The sequence below is a fragment of the Xiphophorus maculatus genome, chromosome 15, assembly GCF_002775205.1.
Source record: "Xiphophorus maculatus strain JP 163 A chromosome 15, X_maculatus-5.0-male, whole genome shotgun sequence".
NCBI classification, from domain to species: Eukaryota; Metazoa; Chordata; class Actinopteri; order Cyprinodontiformes; family Poeciliidae; genus Xiphophorus; species Xiphophorus maculatus.
This window is the reverse complement of record NC_036457.1, coordinates 16485678-16503801: the sequence shown is the minus strand read 5'-3', so window position 1 is coordinate 16503801 and position 18124 is coordinate 16485678. Positions and strand designations below refer to the sequence as shown.

Below are 18124 nucleotides of genomic sequence, written 5' to 3'. Positions count from 1 at the left end.
TTTTGTATGTTTGCATATATTCAATCGTTCTCTCGTTTTACCAATAAAATCCCCCCTTTAAAGATTTTTGCAAGGACTCTAATTAGAGTCTGTTTATGTGTATATGTGTGTCTCACTCCGTTTTATGTTTGTCTCAAAGTCGGTCTGAAAACTCCCTGTCGACTCTGGACGAAGAGCTGTGTGAGCTGGACCAGGAGTGCGGCCAGAAACTGGCAGAGCTGAAGGAGCAGCAACAGCAGCAGCTGCTTAAACTCCGCCAAGAGCAATACTACAGCGAGAAATACCTGAAACGAGAACACATAAAACAGGTACGCACCCCCAGAACACACACCGCGCGTACAGGTGCATCTCAGCAAATATGAATATTATCTAAGAGTACTTTATTCCAGTAATTCAGTTCAAAGCGCAAACATGATAGATTATGAAGAATTACTAAACACAGAGTGATAAATTGTGTTTAATGATCCTGTCTAATCAAACTCAAAATCGTTTGAGTTTTCATAACAAAGGCTGCTTTGTTACAGCAAAGTCTTTAACACCTTGTATAAGAACGATAAGCCTCAAAAGGTCATTACTATATCAACATGCTGTGCAGAGTGCCATAAGAAAGAATAGTAATGGAAAGTTGAGTGATTAAAAAAAACATATGCTAGAAAAAGTTACACAAGCATCACAGATAAAAGGAGCCTTCATGTTATAAAGCTAAAGTTGTTCATGAGCTTTAAGGAGATTCCAGCTGGAGTTTCGCACACACATAAAGACCTGGGCTACAACTCCCACTTCCTTTTGTTAGGCCATTCTTCAGCCACGGACATTGTAAGAAGCATCTAAACTTGTGTAAAATGATCAGCTGGTACACCACATGTGGCTTTTCTCATCAATCTGTTATAGATTAAAACACAACCATATATAAAACACATACAAATATGTTCTCATGTCTCTTACGGTGTATAATACCAAGTCATTGCTCCCATATAAACATTAGTTGGGAACATACACAGCGTCAACATGAACATGCAGCTACTTTCTTTGGCATAAACAGATGCGCCACACTCAGACTGCAGCCTGCCTTGACTTGTTGACTCCATGAGCAAGCACAAACAAGTGAATAAACGAATGCTGCAATCAGCTCCAGGTCATCCCCCTGAAGGATTTGACAGACATCACTGTGCTGCTTGTTCTCATGTTCTGTTGGATGATGTGGAAAACTGAATGTGTTCAGGTCCGCTGCATCTGCGCGGTGAACACAGCTGAGGTGTTAGACAGGAAAGGCTATGCCAAGTGAAGAGGATGAGCGACAAGTTTAACAGCAGTTTAACTGCTTGATTATAATGAGAAACACAACATGTGCAGCTTTATGTTGAAGAAGTAGTGGTTAAGAGGAACCGTGAATCCAATCTGATGTTTTAGCGCTTTCTTAGTGTCACAGAATGGATGTGTTTGTTTGTCCCCAGCTGGTCGAGAAGCTGACGACTATAGCAGAGGAGTGCCAGAGTGCTCAGCTTAAAAAGATCAGAGACATCTGTGAAAAGTAAGATTGAGTTTATCATTCATACTAAGCAAATACGGAGCAACCTCTTTCCCTTTCTGACGTCTCCCGACTGTATGCCAACACTGACAGAGAGAAGAAGGATCTGAAAAAGAAAATGGACAAGAAAAGACAAGAGAAGATCAACGAAGCGAAAACCAAAGACAAGAATTTAACAGAAGAGTACGTTTTTCTAAGTTTTTTAAAAAAACGGGATGTAATAATTTATTGACCACTAGGTGTCACTGTAGACTAAATGTTTTAATAAATGTTTTGTTCCCTAAAGAGAGAAGTTGGAGATCAACAGATCTTTTGTCAACGAGGTGGTGCAGTACATTAAACGGGTAAGCAGGCATGTTACAGTCAATATCCTCCAATTATTTCTGATTCACATGTTTATTCATTAATTCATCTTTCAACATGGCAATGACTGTAAAGGTACAGTCAGAGATACAATGAAAATGGTTTGGTGTGTATACATGTGTTAGAATGGCTCATTCAAGACCCAAATGTAAATCCAGTGGAGAATCTGGGGCAAGACTTAAATAGTGATGTCCACAGATCATGTTTGTCCAGTGTGACTGAGCTTAAGCTTTTTCCAAACAAAAATGGCCAAGATTTCAGACTCTAGATGTGCAAAGTTGGTAGATCAATACCCATGCAAAGTATTGAATGAAGAGGCTGAATACAAAGTTATACCACATTTTACAGATCTTTTTTCTAGAATGTGTAACTTTTGCAAAGTACTGTAGATAAAAGATCTCAAACTGTGTGTTTGCATTTGCAGTTGGAAGATGCTCAGTGTAAACGACAAGAGAGGCTACAAGAGAAGCACAAGGACACACGGCAGCAAATCTTGGATGAAAAACCAAAGGTGAGTTTGTTAGAGATATTTTCTCATCATAGTACACTTGTGTCTTTAAAAAGAGACATGAATCAGCTTTAGGTTTATTTTTTTGTTTCACAAGGACACCAAATAAAGCACAGATATCCCTGGAAATTAAATTATACTTTTTGTTAGAGATTCAGCTTTGGAAAAAAAAAAAGTTTGGTATATATGCTGGAATTTTTTAATTAACAGTAGCAAGGTAGAGTTTGATGGACACAACTCTTGGACAGCATAAACATTCATCAGGATTTCTTCTGTGCTAGGTTACTATGTGGAGCAAATATGTACTGTAGGTCTTTCATAAGTAAAAAAAAATATTGTTAATAATGAATTCCTAATATATGAAATATGGCTACAGAGTACTACAATATTCTTTAACTTTCTGAAAAGAACATAACATGTAAATAATCCAATCAAAACTATTATTTTGTATGGCTTTCTTTATTTGTTATGTAGATTAAAAAAAATATGAATAAAAACTCAGTATTTTATAGTTTTTGTCTCATATGTGACAACTCAGTTAAGTAAAAGGTGGTTCAACTGTTCAACCACTAGGTGGCGATCTGAGTCAGACATTTTCCTGCTGCACTCTCTGTGCTGAAAATGTACCCTGAGCACAGCCAGGGCATTTACTAACCATTGCTGGTTAGTAATGTTTTATGCTACATTGTTAGCATCAGATTATGTGTGTGAATGTTTTATTATAGGGTTCTAAATGTTCCATTCATATTTGCTGAAAACTGGGTTATTGCTTTATAACATCTACTTCCCTGCAGTAGCAGTATCAGTCTGTGGCCCTTGTTATGAAAGCAATCGGTTATTAATGCTGTGACACTTATTGATTTACTCTCTGTGTGTTTGGGTTTATTACTCTGGTTCATACATGGAGAGGTTGGCATGTCAGTTTCACTTGTCGTTGTGACCTTCCTCGTAGGATGGTTGTGCAGAGCGTGGTAAGAACATTTGTGCATCCTGGTGTTGAGCACTAATTCAGCATAATTGTGGCATTAACAAGTTGCAAACAAGCATCAGTTAAATTGCAAGCACAACTTACATTTATCTTGCCAATATTCCATGAGCTATTATGAGTTATTACTAATTGCAGCATTTGTAGTGGATATCATGGCAGATTTGCACCATAAGGACCAGCAGACTGGCCTGTGTATTGTGAGATCACACCCCAGCAGAGTGCCTGGATTCAGTGCCCCCTGTTAATGATTCCTTTGGCAACATCCTTCACACTACTTTGGCAAAAAAAAATCCTTTAGTCAAATCATTTTGACCATATACTTTTGCTCTGCTCACATTTCCATAAACATCCAGAATGCTAATGCCCAATACCTTCCAGATTCTAATAAGATACTAAAAATGTGCTGGAATTGATGCTGTTATTGTAATAACACAGTTTGTCAGGTTCTACCAGTACGTTTGCTCGGGGAAACTGAATCAGGATATTAGATTTAAAAAGGCATAGATTGTATTTTTAAGACGTTATTTTTATCTAACATTTTAAGTTATTTGTTAGTCATTATTTGTTTTTACTGGAATAAGAATAAGGGTATCAATGTAATTTCTATCCTAAAAACTTCTATAATGTAGATTTGTTTCTTTACTGCCCTGACGAGATAAATCTGGCAGACATGTTGACAGGACAACTGTTAAATGCACACTTAATGGAGCATTCTTGAAAGCAAGCTGCAGGAGGTTTTGTTAAGTTTAACTCAAGACATGTAGGAAACACAGCAAACATGATGCAGTCAGTTGGGACCAAACTTTAACTTTTTGTCTCTACAAGTACAGCACCATTTGTTGCAGCACTGATCATCCCGCTGAACATGGGGTAAAACATGGGGGTGGCAGTGAACTTACCACTGGAACTATAGGGTTATAGAGCCATGTCAAAGTTAAGCCCTTTATCCTATAAAAAATCTATCGTCATACACTTGGTCTTTCACATGCAATGCTGGTAAAGAAATAACCAAAAGGTGGGTCTACAACGTATTAACTCTTGTAAACAGTGCTGGACTGTGTAGAAACAATGTCTGGAGTCTGAGGTCAAACTGAGTATCTGTCATAAAAACAGAATAAAGGACTCTAGTATTGCAGCATATTTTAAATTAGAAATGCAGCAAACATAAAAACCGAATTTAAACACGTAATTTTCCCTTCTGTTTAAATATAAATACTCCTCTCCATGGCCCTTTTGGATATATTTTCTTTAAAAAGTGCTCAATCAAGGGCTTCATATAGCTAAGTTACAACAGACTTTTAGCATCCCTCATTCTGACTGGAGATGTGATGTGATGCAAAGTGCATGCTTACCATTTCAACTCATGAGTTAGTGCTCTCCCCCTTTCGTCTCCTCTTTAAAGAGAATCTTAAATCTCAAATATTCTGCTGAAGACAGCTTCATAAACTCCCACACCTTCCAAGTGACAGCTCCTCATTTCTTTGAAACCACCTGGACTCGAGTGTAGGAGGTGAAGAGCAGACATCCAGTCCAATAATTCACATACATTCAGTTATCTATGTCTTTCCATAAAAGTGCACTGGAGAGGAATAAAGTGTTCTACAGAAAGTGGTAGGATGAAGTGATCATGGAGAAGGTCATTTTTTAGACTGATTTTTGATGTCAACTGTGAATGAATGAAGCTATTTAAATGCTTTTATTGATTTCCTGTGGTCGTAATCTTACTATGACTGCTGTAGTGCTTTCATGGCACGCTCTTTATTGGCAATAAATTGTATAAATCAAAGTTATAAAAATCTATTCAACCCAGTCTTGTAACTTTTATGCGGGAGAGGAATTCCAACCTGTTAGCATTTCTTGTTTCCCCACTGAATTGATTATCCATCACCTAGCCATCTGTCTCAGACAGTTTTTAATCAAAAACTAGGCCATTGCGAATTTAAATCACCTGACTCGGGCTGTTACAGCAATCGGCCATCTCTCCAGCTTTTGCAGAACGGCAGTCATCAGCATGCAAAATGGGCAGGTGTCAGAGGACACAACTCTGGAGACGGCAAACAAAGATTCCTGCGGTTATGTTAATATGAAGCTCAGAATGCTGCCCACAGCATGAGAGTTGCAGCCGCGGGGAAGCAAGCGTTTGTGGTAGAAGTAATTTGCCTAAAGGCAGGTTCCTGTAGAGTTTGAAAGGACTGGAAAATTCTAGAATTTAATTTTCTAGATCAGGAAATGTATGGAAAATGATAACAACAGAGGGAAAAAAAATGGTCTGTCTTTTGTACTCCTTATTCTGTGTCACATTGTCTATATCATATTTATCTAACTTAAAAAAGAAAACAAAAACATAGTTTGCTCCAATTAGATTGCTTTTTATCTTCATCTTATAAAACAAATTCCTGGGTAACACTTTATTTGACAGGTTGTGAATAATACTGACATGACACCGTCATAAACATGACATAACAACCTGTCATGAACATGAGTGAGTCTTAACGAATATTAATGACTGTTGTCATAAAGTGTCATTTGGTAAATCAGGACACTTTTAATACAAAGTTGACATTATTCAAAATGTCTTCATTATGGCAACTTGACATTAACCTAGACAAAGATGTCTCTCTTAAGACAATTAAAAATGTCTCTCTTAAGACATTTTTGTCTTTCCATAAAATACATTTTTTGTCTTTCCATAAAAGACAAAAAATGTCTTTTATGGAAAGACATTTTTGATGTCTGTTAATAAATTTTTGTCTAGGTTAATGTCAAGTTGTCATAATGAAGACATTTTGAATAATGTCAACTTTGTATTAAAAATGTAATTATTTGCCAAATGACACTTTATGACAACAGTCATTAATATTCATTAAGACTCACTCATGTTCATGACAGGTTGTTATGTCATGTTTATGACGGTGTCATGTCAGTCTTATTCACAACCTGTCAAATAAAGTGTTACCAATTCCGGTCATCCATCCAGGATCACACTTTATAAACTAGCCTTATAAACACAATATCTGCTAATTAAGTGACATTTTAAGTGGGAAAGAACATATTTGTCATGTTATTATTAGATTAGTGAAAAATTCACAGATGTCGATTCTTGGGAGTTTTACCAAATAGTAAATGTTATGATATAAGCTGCTGTGCTGATTTAAAATGTTCTATTGTGTATTAGTTTTTCTAAACAGCATAACAGATGAACTCTGTTTAGCATAAAGGTCTGACCCACTTTCTACTCTGAACTCATAGTGGCCACTAATGGACTTCTGTAACTGCCTCTGGTGGAAGCTGAGTCTGGCACCACCCTTTGCAACATTGTTTGTGTGTACACAAACTTGCATTCAGAAACTTATGATACACACTGAGGGCCATTTTTTACCTTTCGAACTGCCTTAACTCTTTATAAAATGGCCATTTCCAAGTTATGTTTCAGAAACACAGCTTGGAAATTTCATGATGATGTCACACTGTTGATGCAGATTTGTAAGATGTGCATCTATGATGAGAATCTCCCAGTTCACCACATCCCAAAGTTTGTGGGATGTGAGATTCAGTTCAAGAAAATAGTTTGAAATGTTTAGAGCTCTGTTATCTGTCGCATTACCTTGCTGAAACTATCTATGAGATGTAAGTATACTGTGCTCCTAAAGGGGTGGACATGGTCAGCAACATTGCTCAACTGGTTGTGACATTTACACAATTTTCCGTAAAAGGCCAATATTGTCCCAAAACAATATTCCTCACACCATTACACCATTCCATCCTGAATCTTTGATGCGAAGCAGAGTGGACCCATAAATTCATTTTATTATTTATTTTATTTTATAAGGGTGACTGTGGCTGTATGGTAGAGTAGTCGTCTTGCGATCGGAAGGTTGTAGGTTTGATTCCAGCTTCCTCCTGCCACATGTCGATGTGTCTCTGGGCAAGGCACTTAACCCCAAATTGCCTACCCATCTGTGTATCGGTGTATAAATGTGTGTGTGTTGGTGAGTGCAACTGGGTGAATGTGACTCTAGTGTAAAGCGCTTTGAGTGGTCAAAATGACTGGAAAAGCGCTATATAAGTTCAGTCCATTTACCATTTATTTTGTAGAGTTTATCAACATACCATCTGTATATTGGGACAGGCAGCGTTGTTTTTGCTCAGCTTGTGTGAACTGTCCCAGTTTCCTCTTCTTAGCCGACAGGATGGGCTTCAGGTCTAATTTTCTATTGCTGCAGCTCTTCTGCTTTAAGAATCAACATGTGGTGCATTCAGAGATTGTACTCTGCATTCCTTGGTTGTTACAAAGTGGTTATTTGAGTAGCTGTTACCTTTCTGCCATGTCAAATCACTCTTCCCTGTTATCCTCTGGTTTCAGAAGGACATTTTTATCCACACAGCTGCTGCTGCTTACTGAATATCTTCTCTTTTTTGGCCATTCTCTTTAACCTGAGTGATTATTGTGCATAAAAATCCCAGTAGATCAGTTTCTAAAATTACCCAACATAGCCAATCTGCGACCAACAAGCATGCCACGTTTAAATTCTCTAAATGTCAAATTCTAGTACTAAATACAGTTAAGATTCTGTGACAAAACACAAATTGATGTCTACCAACAATCTCCATTCAATCCGACTGACGTAGAGCTATCTTTCAAAACGTAATAGACAACCGTTTCACTTTCTGGTAGAAAATCACCCCCAAAAGACAATATGTTACAGTTTAATAGGTAGGAATACTTTTGCAAAGCACTGTTGATCTTGAGAAAGCTCATCACTATCCACAACCTCTACTTTTAAGACTCTCTTGACAAGCCGAACTGGATAGAAAGAGAGATGACACGGCTGGTTGTCACTCACAGGATGTGCTCTCAGGTCCTGTTAATAAGCCAATCAAAACACCCCATGGGAATCAACAGAGCACAGCATGATGACGCAAGCTGTACCTGAAGACCACATGTCAGGGTGTGTTGTTCTCCTTAAGCCTTGTTTCAGGCCAAATTTTAAAAGTTGAATTACCTAATAATCAGATGAAGTCAGTTTTTCAGACGGGGTGGAAATCCAATCTAAAAATGGATCTTTACTGAAAAATACATGCTAGAATCTTAAAAAACAACAACAACAAAAAACCTGTGAATTTCCTAGAGGAAGTTATTTGTAAATAGTTTCCTTTCATATCTTTATATGATTTGAAAAAGGTGTAAAATGTAGCAGTGACAAGGCACTGGGTCTCACATCCTGCTGTGTGTGTTGTCTGAATGCACAAGGCATTGCAGGGGCTTCACCTGTGTTTTTGTTGTAACAGTAAAAAGGCAAACATGGTGTCTCCCTGCTGAGAAAGCCTCAAATCAACATCCATATAGGTGCGCACACACTGCCTCATTCGTCAAGCAGGAGTCCTGTGCTGTCGTCATGGAAACTCTGATCTCCCCCAAGCCCCCACCACCACCTCTCACATTCTCCTCTCTCCTTCATGATTCTCTGCAATCTGTTAATTTGGAGCTGAGTCCTTGTGACGCAATTTCGGGATGGCTACTGGTAGTAGAGAAAACCTCAAGTACGAGGAGGAAAAGAAGGAGCTCAAACAGGTTGGAGCAAATGTGGGGGGGTCTCAAGTGGAATCCCCACTGAGCAGGTACATGACCTTCTCCCAGCATCTCTTTCACTGGATGCTGTAGAGGTAGCCACCGTGTTCCCTCGTCACAGACTTTGATCTGGATCAGCGCTCCCCAGTGTGCAATTGCATCAATAATGCACTCGTGTGCACGCGCACACACATGCACATTAACTAGCCACAGGGAACACAGAGTACAAACCAGAGGCGGTGAGGTAAAATCCATTGTACATGTGCGAGCGCGCGTGCGTTTTGCACGCTTGGTTACTCTTCTGCTCTATTATGCTAGCTGCTATTTTAGATCCGTGCATGAGTGTTCATTATGTATGCCCACATGTGCTAATGACACTCTCCTGGGTTGTGCTCCATCTAAGAAACAGTCGCCGCTGAACTCCTGCTGAAATCCGTCCCCCAAAACACAGTTTGGTTCTGAGAATTCTGCCATCAGCTCGTAGAGATGATTTTTTCCTCACAATGCACCAGCAGAGAGATGGTGATGAAGAGGTAAGAGCACTTACAATCCTCGCCTGTGAGGATGAAGCGGTAAATAGGAAGAAAATGGATGGCAGATGGACTTGAAGCAGCAAAAACACAAAAAGTGGTGATAGATATTTTGACCTGCCAGTCAAACAAGACAGCTCAGGCTTTTTCTTAAATTTAAACACAACAAATACAGTGAAATACTGCAATTGATGAACCATCATATAATAAATCTATTATTTCTGATTTAAAAGCTATGAGAAAAAATTAGTGTTATACATTAATTTTTAGCAATACTTAGCTTTTTTCTTATTTTTTACTTCTTCCGTTCTCTTCTCCACAGTGTCTGCAAAAAATACCAATATACCTGAAACTGTTTCACATTTCATCACAATGCAACCAGAAACTTTGTTGTACAAGTTCTTTAATTTTGTTTTATGTGATGGACCAACACAAACTGGTACTATATTACATTATAAAGTGGACAGAAGATAAAACATAATTTGCAGTAGTGATTTTTTTTTTATTCTTATTTTTTACAAATGAAATGTCAACCTCATTCACTCTGATAGGCCTAAATAAATTCCAGTGCAACCATTTAGTTCTTGAAAAATCAAGCAGAGCACACTCCGGCCCTGAAACACAGTGGTGGCAGCATCATACTGTTGGAATGCTCTTCTTTAGCAGGGACATGGAAAATAGTTTGCATTTGGTTTGATGGAACCAAATGCAGAGCAATCCAGAAAGAAAACCTGCTAGAGGCTGCAAAAGACTCGAGACTGGGCTGAAGGGTCAAAGACTCTTAACCTCCAGCCATACATGCAATAGAATGGTTCAGATCACGGCCTATTCATGTGTTAAAATGGTCCAGTAAATGTTCCGAGGAACATTCAAGTAAGAATCTGTAGACTTGCTTAGTGATGGACTCAGAAATCTTCCATCCAGTCTGACTGAGCATAGTCTGTTTTACAAATAATGGGGAAAACTTTCACATTCTCTACATGCTGTTGAGGTCATACTCTAAAAGATCCGCAGCTGCGAAAGGTGGCTTACAAAGTTGAACTCAGGTGGCCTAAATATGAATGCCATACTTTTACATTTTTGGTTTATAAAACATCTTGAGAATCATAATATTTCATCTACTTCATAAGGTCCTATTTTGTTTTGGTCTGTCACATAAAATTCCTTTGAAATACACTGAAGTTTGTCAAATTGTGAAAAGGTTTAGGGCAGACGAGGTCTTTTGAAAGACACTGTGTCAGCATCTTCTCTTCCTGCTGAAGAGACAAATAATATATAATTATTCTCAATGAAAAATTTAAAAAATCCCATGAACTCCCAGCCGTTTAAGCTTTGAGGTACATCATCAAGGCCACTGACGGCAGACACTGCAGCAGACATTCCACATTATTGGATCCTATGGATGTGGCAAAGCAGAGCAGTAGATTTAGTAAAGCCTTTCATGTACAATGAGGAAATCTTTTGTCGATGGTTCAATAAGATGACAGTTTAAGGATGGAAAGAAATTGCAGTTAAACCTGTGTTCAGCTTGCGACCTTCAACTTATAGTTTTGTGTTTTTTGTCAGCCATTAATCCAGGCACCCGAGTTATTGCTGTGATGAGGAAAAAAGGAATATATTATGGTTCTGGATGAGCTGCCTAAAGGAGACACTTTGCAGCACTGGACTTACTATAATCAAACGATATAAGAAACATGCGGCAAAACGACTAACAGAAAGAATTTTGAACTTAAGCTTGAATCTCTGCCAGACTCTTAGCAAGGAATTAAAAATCAGATGGATGGCTGGGATATCTCAAAGACCTGGACATCGTCAGGGAGGAGAAATTATTTAAAAATCCACCTGCATAAACCTTGTAATCAAGAGCAGCGTGAGTACTGAAGTTGTAAATAACTGTATCATCAACTGGGTGTCAGGAGATTTAATATAATATTATTTAGGATTTTAGGCATGCAAGATGTTAAAATATATTAAAAATTTAAGAATAAGTAAGTTGAATAAGTAAGATATAAAAGTCATCCCTTTAAAACAGCATCTGAAGTAAAAACATTGAAATACCGAGGAGCGGATTTTTATAGCTAAGCCTCCCTTTGGAAGGAAACCTTTTAGGGGAAACACTCATTATTGCACTTACGTGGCAGCGTGTTTTTGACATTCTTGGACCTGAAGAGCAGAACCTAAGAAAAACACCTGCAGAGCTGCAGATAAAATATCTGAAAAGTGTCAGGAAAGGTCAGTGTCTCGCATACACACACACGCACACGCCCACACAAGGCAAGAGACAGGAGTTTAAAAAGGAGAATCAAACTTGTTTTTATTGTTACCTCAGCGTTATCACCACTACAGGGGGAAGATATAAATTGAAAGATGGTGCTCTCTGCCTGTGCTGGTCTCTCATACATCTCCTAATTGCAACCGTCCCAAAGTGTCTTTTTTTTTTTTTTTCTTTAAAAAGCCTGTAACGTTGACAAGGTTGTGACCACGTCTGTTCTCTTGGACATGTGTTCAGCTTAATTGGACTCTGTTTAGGTTTCTTAATCCATCTCGAGGTCAGAGAGCTCACACCTTTATACATCACATAGGACAATTCTCAGCCTAAACATTTTTAATTTATGTCTCTAAAGACCTTTAAGTGTGAATGTGAGCTGATTTGCCTTTGACAAAGCATAGTTAGCACAGGTTAACTATAACATTTTATATATTTTTTTTACTGGTGCTACAGCAGGCGACATGTCGCCGCTCAAAGCAAAGAATTAATTTGGCTCTTCGGAGGCCTTCCCTGCTTCCCTGGATAGCTTCTCAGAATGAGGACAGCTGGTGAAGAAGGTCACTGAGCGTTGTATTTTAAGAAAACTAGAAATGTGTATGCACGTGTTCACAGATGTGTGTTTGTGAGGGCGTGGACACAGTTTGTTGACAGATGAAGAGTCTCCAGAGATGAGATACAGATTCAAACAGCGGGCTGAATAATTGCAGCTGTTGGTCGGCGTCCAGATGGAAACTGACCTGAAGGCGGCGCTACAGCAAATCAGAAAAGTTTGGTCAACATTTCTGTTCCTGGGAAAAGCTTTGATGATGACCTCTTTTCTAAAAAGCTACTAGTAATGAGATATTGGGGCAACTTGGTGGCCAGTTAAATCCTTATTGTTCCCACCAAAGAGTCTAGTTTAGTTATTGTTCAAATGATATTTGTTTAGTCCTTTTGCAAATGATTACCAGTCTCGTGAGATTTTTCAGTGCACTCAAACATAATAATACATAATAATATTATTGCTGGTTATTTTTCTATGACAGTTGTTTCGAGTAAATCTCGATCAGATATGGCCGTCATGGGTGAGGATACCATAGTGGTCAAAATACTCTATGCACATGCAGAGAATAAATGCATTGTCCTTGTAATAGCTCACCAAAGTTTCAGACAAATATTGCACACATCATTGACATGACGTCTGCGAGTTGGGGTTTGGATAAACTGGAGATAATAAGGGAGTTAAGGGGGGCTCCTGGTATTTATTTGCCATTTGCTCGTTTAATTCCCTGCTGTTCATAAAAATGTGATCTGTTCCTTTTTTTAAACTCACTCATCGGGGTAAACCGAGACTTTTTTCCTCTTTAAATCCATGTGATTAGGGTTTCTTTATTAAGCTTGCTTTATACCACTCCTAAATATTCTAAAATTATTATTTTTTATTACCGTATATTTAAAGCTATTATATGAGTGTTATACACTTTGAGGATTTTCACATTATGTCACATTTCAATATAAACAGACTTTATGTGTTGGAGCAAACTGAATCTCCATCACAGCCTTTTGTTGTCCGTGAGCTTACCTCACTGCACAGTCCAAACCAGCTCTCCATTTAAAGAACCTAGACTTACTTTAAGTATTTTTTCCTAATTTGGCTTAACTTTTGATGTATTAAATTTAATCCGAGGCAGAGACAGGGATTCGTCCCGTCCTTTGATTACCCATCTAGACATTGGATGGAAAATGCGTGGAAATCAAGCGTCCCACAACTGCCGGTTGTAGGTCCAGCAATCCAACAACAAAAAAAAATCCTTCAACTTGTCCTCTGGAGGAAACCGAAAAGTTCCTAGAACCAACAAAAGATTCATCCCAGTGTGAGCATCAGTCCAAATTCAGAAGCCTCAACCAGTGGGCCCACAGGTTCCCCTCTCAAAACTTCACAACTCCAGTCTGGCCGAGGTTCTTTCTTCTCTGAAAGCTATGTAAATGCTACTTCATCTCGATTCGATATCTTTTGAGCATGTTGGGGTTTGTTGCGTACATAAATGTTTGCTGTTTGCAATCTTTAACCCCTTCACAAATCATTTTGACCTTAAAGCATGCACCCGTTTTACTGGAACCTTGTTTCTGCTTTTAGATCAATCGTTGTTAGCTTCTTCTTTTGTGATTTTGCAACCTTCTGCCTTTTTGCCCACCTTTGCATCACACTAGTACTGTTCTGCACATCATTGCAAGATCTCACTGTTGCCTTCCTGTTGCTCTTAGGCACATTATTCCTGACATCAGCTGAACATCTTCTGCATGAACTGCATATAACTTAACACAACCTGTCTTTACCTTCCGATTCACTCCCTCATTCTCCTCTGACTCAGTTGTTAGCTTCTTCTTTTTGACCATATGAGTCACATCCTATCCCTATCTTACTGATTAATACATTTTAAGCATTTCTAATTGAATAATCATTTAAATCACAGACTTACTTCAAGAATACCCTTGTTTCCCACTTATTACAACCATTGTTCATCATTATTCATTTTTGATATCTGTAATGATTAATTTCCCACAATTATACAAATACAAAAATCATCTTTCTTTTACTGCGTACAATTTGCACTTCCCATCATTACAATTTTCCCTTTGACTATGACTTCTTCTTGATTATGAAGTTATAAATAAGACAATAAGATAAAGAAAATACGACAAAACAGATGAGCACAACCTCATTGAACTCTTATACTGCTGTTAGTTCTTTGTATTTAAAGGTTAACTTATAAAAGCCTAATCAGAGGCTGATTCTGCAAATTAGTCCTTCACTAGAGAGCCTGCATATGCGACACCGGTTTCTTTTACATGCAGCATTGTTTTATGTTTTATCCCTGCTCAAATACCAACATGCAGTCCCTACGCCTTCAAACATTACAGTTTTACTGCCGAACTAGAATCTTCAGCATGAAAGTAATGGCTTGACCTCAGGTTATTTTGACAAACCCCAAGTCATTTGCTGCCTCAAACTTTTGTTTTCCACAGTTTGGCCTGTGGTTAGCACCTTCCATCTTCCCATCACCTTTGACCAGCTTCCCTCTCCATGCTGGAAAAAAAACAAACATCTTAACATCATGACACGTCATCCAGCAGGTTTCATGTTGGTGGCATCAGTTTTCTGCCACCAACGTCTCCTTATTTCATTTATTTTTCTCTACATTGGCCTATAGTTTTGGAGCTCTTGTTCCTGATTGGACCTTTCCACAGTGAAACCTTTAGAACTACTAACCCACAAAATAGATTAAAAAACATCAGAAGATGAACAACACATTAAAGAAACAAACATTTTAACCAGTGTAAGCTGATGATTAAGCTGTTGTTAGTTGAAAGCACTTTCAGCCTTTTAAATTCTAATGATAAACAATTCAGCGTGCTTTAAATGGAAACAACTGCTGTTATGACTCCTGCTGTGTTTGCTGTGTTTAAAATCGTCTTATTTCTTCCACATGTTCCACATGAGTGGCTTCTGGCAAACTGAAAATGGGATTTCTTAGGGCTTTCTCCCTGCCAATATTTGGTGTTGGTGACGCACAAAAAAATTATTAAAATGAAAAAGTTGGTGGACAAAGTTAAGTAGTATGAAAGCTTTTGCTAGCCACCATGTTTTGTATATTTTCAATATTTTAAGTAATTGTTGTTGCTTAAAACAACAATTTCTGATGTTGTAAATTGTTTCCAGTTTTAAAAATAAGCCAAATCTTTCAAAAAAATATCAAAGATTATGTTTCATATGTTTCACTTTGTCTTTTTCCTTAGCTATACTAGCACCAAACTGAGAAGACGTCAGTTAGAAAGCTTAGGCATATCATGAGAACACTCTAAATATTGCTGCTCTTGTTGCTTGTTTCCTGCTCCAGCCGTCTTCGTGTCATTCAGTGAAACTATTTTTAACTCAAGCTGTTGCTTTGGAAAAAGAAAAGTGCTGTCTTCATCACTCAGCACCCGAACTCCAACAGAAGACTCTCAGTTCCCCCCCCCCCCCCCCCCCCCACCTCCTCCCAAGTTGTTGATTACACGCAGAAGACGAGCACTGGCTTTTTAAGAGATTTTCCCAGACTTCTCCAGCCTCTCCTTTCCGTCACCTTCTAATAAGGCAGGGTGGAATCAGCTGGGAGGAAGGTGACAGCTTTTAATCAGAAGCTGTTTGTGTCTCATCAGAAAAAAGGTAAAAGGCTCCAGGTTGTGTGCGTGCACGCAGTCCCATGCTCAAGTAGGTCACACACATTGCAGAGCGGGGAAGCCGTGTGTCTCTGCAATGCGCGATTAGCCCATCTGGTTTTGACATGATGTATGTCCGGTCCATGAGACCCACAGAGAGAGTGACAAAGACAGAAAGAGAGAGTTAAAGAAGTGTGGAAGGAGGAGGAAATGGAGAAGGTGACCTTGAAATGCGGTGTTTGGTGCGAGTTTGAGCAGGCACTCCAAAATATCAGGGAGACACCAGTCAAGAGCTGCCTCGATTCAAAGCCAATCTGCATCATGTATTGTAGATGTTTGAATCATCTGCCTGATTACATTTTACTGCCTATGCTTAAAAATGTTGTATTAATGATTCATCAGCGTTTTTCTTTTTTTCTCAGACAGATTAGTGTATCAAACAGAGGGAATAATGTGAAAATGCCCAGTAGAGCTTTAAGGAATGTTGTTCACTTTTGCATCCCTTTTTTATGGAAGGTGAGGAAATTTCACTAAAGTTTGACTCTCTGCCAGCAAAATGGGAAATTTATCCATAACTACTAATTACCATTTGATTTTAATAGAATTTTCAACAGGCAGTGCACAGCAGTATTTATGCTTTGTTGCACCACTAGTGTTGGACGAGAAGGCCTGCCTGGCAGTTTTCGAGGTCAAGCCCACATCAAACTCATTCATCCAATCTTATGCACTTCTGCCCAGTTATGTTGGGACAATAAGAAGCAATCCCTGTCCAAAATGTCATAATACAGTATGTTCTGGTGTGCTGAGGGAAAATAATTTGTACTCAAACTAAGGTGCTCAAAAACCAGAGAAACATCCTCACACTATTCTCCCTTGATTTTTAGTGAATGTTCTTGTTTGACTGTACATGAACTAAACTCCTAATGGGGCATGCCATAAAACTTCTAAGTATCAGGAGAAGCACCTCAGATTATGGAGCTTTTCCTGTGATCTGAGCCTCGCTGTAGAATATAGCGAACCCGCTTGTATCTGGGATCTTATTCTGTGTGTCACAATCCATGACTAAAGACTAAAAGTGAAAGTATAAAAGCAGGCAGACCAATAAATCAAGTATCCTGTTTTAACGTCCAATCAGCTCTTGTGTGAGAATTACAAGCCATATATTTAAGCTAATATGGGTGGGGAGCATCACCCATATTATCAGACAGGACCCCAATTTTACACTTGATCTAAACCCAGAACAAAAGAACATTGGCCTCAGAATTAGAAAAACTGGCTGTCACCCTTGCAGCTTTGCACATGGCTGCAAAAGTACGTGAGCCCATCACCTGCGGCGAGGGACGATGAGGTCAGATGGCTTGTGAGACAGTTGAGAGCAGAGAGCCAGTTTCTGCTGTCATTATTTGACTTTTAAAATACCCATCTTGCTTTAGCACACTGAGTCATTAAAGGAAATGAATCAAAAATTCCTATTAAATCTAATTTGGTGTGTTGGGGTGAACTTTACGCCACCTACACACCAGTATATTGAATAAAAAGGATTTTTTTTTGTTGTTGGCAGTCCCTCACTTATTTTTAGAAAAAGTTAAGAAAAAATATCATGGTACTGATACCTGTTGAGAATTTCATTTATTTAATTCGGGTGTGTGGCGGCAGGGAAGCACATGAAACATGCAGATTTATGGATCCTGGGCACCAGGATTGAGAACTTGTGGTATAGACTCAGGTTTGTCTTCTGACAGGGAATCTTAAAATGTGAAAAAGCATTTCACTAAGCATTTTGTGATTATATGTGATAATTGTTTCTCTGTCAGAGTTTTATGTTTATGTCTGAATCTTTGAGATTGTTTTTGAAGCAGGTTTTTCTTTCATGCAGGAACTAAACTCTGTTTACAGGCAGAGTTTAGTCCAAGGGTTCAGTAAAACTCCTCTGAGGACATACAGGTATTTTTGATTCCTCAGAATGCTGGTGTGAACTGGGAGACGCTGACACCATTCACGTTAGAAGCTTCTTCTTTTTTTCTTTTAATTACTGCTCTCCCCTGGGAGCTTGCTGGGTAGTTAAACAGAAATCAGCATTACGGCAATTATTGGCTCACAATGAAATGAATACAATCCTGTCATCTGTAATCATTTGGGGCGTCTATGCCTCGGAGAAAACATCTTCTTTCTATTACTCAGAGAGAGGAA

General features: G+C 38.6%; 1 protein-coding gene across 1 annotated transcript in view; it reads left to right on the top strand.

Moving 5' to 3' along the window:
• plcb1 (phospholipase C beta 1) overlaps nucleotides 1–18124 on the top strand; it is a 118115-nt gene that overhangs the window by 96396 nt on the left and 3595 nt on the right. The window contains exons 28-32 of the mRNA XM_005805628.3: nucleotides 140–308; nucleotides 1455–1531; nucleotides 1622–1711; nucleotides 1815–1872; nucleotides 2316–2402. Coding sequence (XP_005805685.1) covers nucleotides 140–308; nucleotides 1455–1531; nucleotides 1622–1711; nucleotides 1815–1872; nucleotides 2316–2402 — 481 coding nt within the window. The remainder of the gene's footprint in view (nucleotides 1–139; nucleotides 309–1454; nucleotides 1532–1621; nucleotides 1712–1814; nucleotides 1873–2315; nucleotides 2403–18124) is intronic.